Genomic DNA, 6,221 nt, shown 5'->3' on the forward strand with positions numbered 1-6,221 from the left:
CTCTAGAAAACTGAATATCATCGTTCACGGGTTTTCTCGAATATTCAGGCCAGATAAGGAAAAAGAAGAAAATGGGGAAAAATATGACATATTTCGGTTCCGAGAACTCCTGGAGGACATCAATGTTCCAGAAATAAATGTTACTCACCACAGATTAGGAACAGAAAAACAAAAATGGCCGTCCTCTTAAAGTCACCCTACAAAGTAAGCATGACAAAGATCTTATCATGAAGAATTTACACATGCTGAAAGAAACTTGTTTCTTTCAGGTAAGTATCACGGAAGATTTCACAATCAACGAACGGAAAAAGATAAAGGAGATGCACGAACAAGCAAAGAAACTTAACAAAGACAATAAGAATAAAGACTTCAACTGGCGCGTTAGAGGGAGCCCAAGAACAAAACTACGAATCGTTAAAAAATTACAAAATCAAACAAATATATCTTCAAATTATAATGAACAAAAATACACTACAGAAGAAATCGTCAGCGATTGGGCATCAACAGATGATGTAGACTATTCGTCTACAGATGATGATGAATGAATCATTTTGTAAATAGGCAGTCGAACTCTATTAGCTTTAAAGCTAGTACATATTTGTACACTTTTTTCGACTTTAAAGAATATACACATTAACATTAACACATTAACATTTCTTAAGATTTTGATGGCTGATTTAAAATATCTTGAATCAAATGTATTTGAAATTGAAACTATTAAAAAAGAAAAATTCATAGTGTCCTCCAAGGTGAGTTCCCCCTACCAAATTCTGAACTTTTTTTCAATTCCCCCCTCTTTTCTTTCCCCCTACCAATTTAAAAAAATTTGTTTTCCCACCCCTTTTTGATCTTCCCCCGGCTTATCCATAGAATCAGTGATTCCCCCACTCAAGGTAAAAAATTTTTGAAGATTTTCTAGGCTTGGCAATATACTTAAGCTATTTAGAGATAAATCAATGACAAAAACAGGTTTTGAAAGATGAATAACCAACAAGTAAATATGTTTTTCAATAAAGTCCTATCACAAGATTGAATATATGGCAAAAAAATGTAACAAAGAAGTTGAGCTTTGAAGCTCTCTATAAAATAAAATCTCAAAATATGTGTTTATAGTATATATAGGTGTAGTAAATAGTAGAATGTCTGCATAAAATTGCAAAATAGTGCTGCCAGCATCTATTTACCAAAAGAAATTTACAAAATGTTGAGCTTTGAAGCTCTAAACAAAGTCAAAATATCAATCCTAAGGAAAAAAATAGTATTAAGCGGAAGAAAATATAGAGCTCTCCATAAAGGATGATAAATTATCTAGATAATCAATCAGGTATGTAGCAAAAAAGCTAAAAACACAGCCTTGTGGCAATCAAAAAATATATTTTAAAAATGTGTTTGTCTCAATCAATCCTAAGAAAAATTAATGGAAAATAAAATTTATTTCTCCAAAAGTTTGATTTCTTTTGTGTATTGGTTAGAGTTTTTAACTGGTAGTTTCAATGCTGCCAATAAAAACAAAGTTTCTAGGTGTTCTGGTTTGAGATGGTTCCTTCTTGGTGCACAGATCATTTGAAGATAAGAATACCCTCTTTCAACGCAAGATGTATTGCAGGGTGTGGCAATCAGAATTTTAATCAATCTACAAACATTAGGGAATTGGAAGTAGCTGTCAGGATCAAGCAAGAATCCTGTAAGAGCATCCAATTGATTTGGCTGAACCTTCTCTTTTCTTGCTTTTTCTGTTATATTCAACCATAACTTCCCAAACATTATCCATGCCTTCCTCAGCTCGTCTTCCAACTCCTCCCTGGAGCAGGGAAGAATTGCATCATAGTGGAGGACCACTTTGTACCCATTCCATAATTGGGGGCTTGTTTTTGTCTCCTTGGAATTTTCGTACTTTAAAACCTCGTGACTTCTGTCTGACGTAAATAGTTGTAGAAGTGGTTTGATTTTTACCAATCTTTCTTCGAGACTAGATTTGTCTAAGATAGAAAAATTATAAATTTAACTGCCATTTAGGAGAGGAATTTTTAAAAACCACACACCTAATTCTTATAAATCTTATAATGGTATTGATCTATGAATTAGAAATACTACCCTAACAACCAAAACTTTGACAAGTGAAAGATTATTGGATTTCACTAATCGCTTAGAAATTACCTGAAAGATCAAGTGCAGACCACTGATAGTAGAAGGTATCCTCTCCTGCTTGATCTCTTATATTGGATTCAAGATTGTCCTTAATCTTATCCTTTAGTTTATTGAGTTTGTTTTTGATGCCATCTAACCTTTCGTTTTTTGACAATTGCTTTCTGTTGGACTTATGATAGTTAGATAGCCTCAAGGTATGTTTCTCCTCATTCAATGTTTCTACTGCGCTTAAATTTCCAAAATCATCAATATCTAATGAATTGGCAAAAGCATCAGCAGTAGGTTTTTGATGGATGAAATGTTATCAGCAGTTGATTGGGCAATAAAGTAAGTAGTGCTTGCCAAATGACTTTCCTTGTCAACTGGTCGCAGGTATTTGACATAGAATTGTTTGTTAATATCAACAAGAACTTTTAATACATACAAAGTCTCTGCATGAAAGAGTACATCTCTTTCCTCTGGCTTTATGTTAGCTGTGTACATTGTATTGTATGTTGGGACGAGAAGCTCATTAGTATGCACACAAGCTGTTAGGAAGTGGGCCATTCTTGTCGCTGACCAGGACAAGAGGTGTATGCCTTTTTTCATCTCCAACATCTCCATCGCCTGATCTAAAGATCCTTGCTTTTGACACTGTATGAGAAGTGTTTAACAACGCTTCTCAAAGCTCCGTAGAGTGTTTTCACCTCATCTACACACATTGTTTCTGACCTTGCAATGCGTTTTAAGGAGCCATCAGCAGCGTGGGCAGAGCATCTGAAGTCTGGTGAGTTAAGGCCGTACAGCTCCTTCAAGATCCTAGCTGCCTTATTGTTGACACTCACTCCGTCTCCGCAATTTCCAATCGGCAAATTGTTTGACATTTCAATATGTATTACTTTATCATCAGTAACAGACTTTACTGTACCGAGTTTGAAATAGCGAGGTGGTGCTGTAAAATTTAATTCATCATAATCAGGCAAATAACGGGATACATTCATGTAAGCATTTTCTTTTACATCAAGAAAAGAAGAGGTTGTGTCAAATAACTCTGCAACCAAATCATAGGCAGTGACACCACCTTTCATTTTCGAGAGACAGTATGGCACAAGAACAGGTTTATATGTTTTTGGATGGACTCCACGCATGTAGACCCCATTGAATTCGGTGCCAAATTTTGAAATACCATCATGCATCACACCCCAATAAGAAGAGTCCTTTAGAGTTGTGTACAGGGAATCATTATCAGTCTTGTAAGCTTCAAGAATAGCTTTTTCCCATTTAGAAATATTGTTCTTAGTCAAAGCACATTGAGGTGGTGGTGCAATCTCTTTACCACCAAGCTCTTTCACACCTGATTTTAAAACATCATGGTGATCTCTGATTCCCCGATATGCAGTTTCATACATATCAAGGACAGTGGCATTGGAAATACATTTATTTATCCCTTGGTGTACGATGGATAAACAAAAGCCTTTTGCAATGCGGTCAACATCATCATTGCACTTTTTAGTTGCCTGTAGCTTTTGTTCCATGGATTGGGCAATATGTTGGAACTTAACTTTCTTGTTAAACTTTCCGGTTAGTGTAACCTGTTTTGAACCTGTGGAACTGCAGGAAGGTGTATCGTCAAGGACAAGAATAGGTGTAGCTTCTGCAACTGTTGGAGACTCTTTGGGTTTGGAGGGATTTTCAAGGTAGCTTTCAATGGTTTTCATTCTCTTCTTATCTTTCTCAGTCAATTCTGACACATTGCTGACAGTTGTGTGAGGATGAGTTGTTGTTGGGTGATCTGTAGGTCTTGAGATAAACCGGCGTCTGTTTGGACCTGATAGATTTAGAAAAAAAACATGATAACTGAGTTGAATTTATTTACACACTTTTAAGAAGAAAAGAATTTATTCAATACAAGTAAAAAACTATTTGGCAGTTATGTAAATCTTGATTTTGACAACTTTAAATCTAAAACGATCCTCAGCAATTCTAAAAATCCACACATACCTGCATGAACTTTGTCGTCCAGACAAATGAAACAGCCAACAACATCCATGAGTGCATCAGGCATGTCCTCTTTATCCCACCTATTTATCAACTCTTCTAGATCACGGGCTTGTCCATATTTTGGGTTATGCAAGATCCTGGGTAAAATATTCTTTTCACAGTATTCACAGAACAGTCTGTTGAATTTGGTTGGTGGCTTCATACCAGTGTTTGAGACTTCAACCTTCAAATCTTCTTTTGAGAAGTTATCTTCTGTAATACCTGTCAAAAGATAAATATAATTGATAGTTTCCTAATACGTTTAGAATTGATTTGATTTTAACCTTGAAATTAATGATTTTCTTTTCAATCTTGTAATTAAAAACGTTATACAACTGATTTATTCAACATGAATCTTACCAAGTGCTTCTCGAACTTCAGATGGGAGAACCTGGAAACTAGCATGTCCTTTAGCATAACTTTCACGTTTTTCGATTGTCTTGACCATCCCCCAAGGACTGAAATGCCACATTTCAAAAGTTTTCTCTTTCCATATCCATTTTTGTATCACATGCGTATACCTGATTGTTAACTTCTGATCCTTCCTCCAATTTCCTGTGAAAATAACAATTCTTTTCTAAGAGGCCAGTCTTAAATCCTTCCAGCAACCCCTTAAAAAGTAATCCCAAATATTTTTGTCGAAAGATTTTCAATTGTCAATATAACAATGATTATAATTATTAAACTAACCTTTTGGTGACTTTTTTGAGAAAGAGGCCATCTTTTTAACAATGTTGTCTTGGGTGAATCCATTTGTTGTTTTTCTTTTATCATAATCTTTGCTTGTCTTTTCTCTTTTTTGAGCTGGAGCACCTACATCAGCGGCCTGCACTGTGGTTTTTCTTTTTCGCGGTTTGAAAAAATCCATTTCAAGTATTCAGCCTTCAAAAACAATCAAACACTCTTATCTTCTTCTAAGCTCTTAAAAAATCTCTCTCTCAAAATCTGATAGAAAAGAAGAGAGCTTTTCTCGTACTCACTTTCTGCACTCACTTTCTGCACTTTGACATTGACTTAATTTGAAACCTTATATGAACTGTAATTTGAACTCTGAGTTTATTAATTTATTAAGCTTATTAATCTTCAGTTCCTCTTTCCCTCTACTACTGTGTTACAAATTTTCTTTTTTATGAAATTGTACTTTTTAACTATCTTAAAAAAGCACTTCCCCCGGCTAAATTTCTTAAAATTTTCTTTTTCCCCCCTCTTTTTTTTCCCCCTTCCCGAATTTTTTCCCATGATTTCCCCCTTACTTCCCAGAAAAGGCAAAAATAAGTTTCCCCCCCCTTTATAAAGGGGGGGGGAGGACACTATGAAATTCAAAGTTGAGTTCAAAGTTAGTGAACTCCCGAATGATATGAAAATGCTTGCCTTTTTAGCAGGTGAATTAAGCAATGGAGCGACATATTTCTCTACGTTTGCTAATGTTTCATCTAACAATATGTCTGACATTGATAAAAGGTTTGGTCTCCACAAGAAAGCAGATTGGAAACCATTTGTTTACAAAGATCGCACAAAAGAAGAAAACGGAAATGTTAGCAAAATCCAAAAAATTCACTGTTACCCAACGTAGCACTTTTACCAACCATGTAGCCACTAAACTTCATTGTAGACAAGAGGAAGTACCACTTGTTGGTGAATATGTCTCTCTAGCAAAGTGTGAACCATTACATCTTAAAAACAACATTGTTCATGAGTTTTTTGTGAAATTAATGAAAAGGTGTCTTGCAGAAGGAAATCTGGGAAAATACAAATCTTTCAAAGAAATTCCAAATAACGTATTGATTTGCCGATTTGTGAATTTTATCAGGAAAGTAATGCATTGCAATTGGTTAGGAAACAAAATTGTTGCGTGGTTCAATGAGAATTTTCAAAAGGGAGAAAAGGACTTTAAAGTTCGTTTCAGAGGAAAAGAAAGCAAGTGTTCCCTGGTGAAAAAAAGCTTGAACAATTCTAGAAAAAGCAAGAACAAAACATGAACTCAGTTCAAGAATATCCCGGCTGGTTCAAGAGAGCAAATTTCATGAATAAGCTTGAAATTTCAAGCACCAAAA

At 35.2% G+C, this 6,221-nt stretch overlaps 1 protein-coding gene across 1 annotated transcript; it reads left to right on the forward strand.

Moving 5' to 3' along the window:
• The first annotated feature begins 5,524 nt into the window (after positions 1 to 5,524).
• LOC136802168 (uncharacterized) lies at positions 5,525 to 6,146 on the forward strand. Its single transcript, XM_067058888.1, has 2 exons — positions 5,525 to 5,736; positions 5,978 to 6,146. Exons 1-2 carry the CDS (start codon positions 5,525 to 5,527, stop codon positions 6,144 to 6,146), a joined length of 381 nt encoding a protein of 126 aa, XP_066914989.1.
• Positions 6,147 to 6,221: the final 75 nt, after the last annotated feature.

Source organism: Clytia hemisphaerica, unplaced genomic scaffold, assembly GCF_902728285.1.
Source record: "Clytia hemisphaerica strain Z4C2 unplaced genomic scaffold, Clytia hemisphaerica genome assembly, whole genome shotgun sequence".
Classification (NCBI taxonomy): Eukaryota; Metazoa; Cnidaria; class Hydrozoa; order Leptothecata; family Clytiidae; genus Clytia; species Clytia hemisphaerica.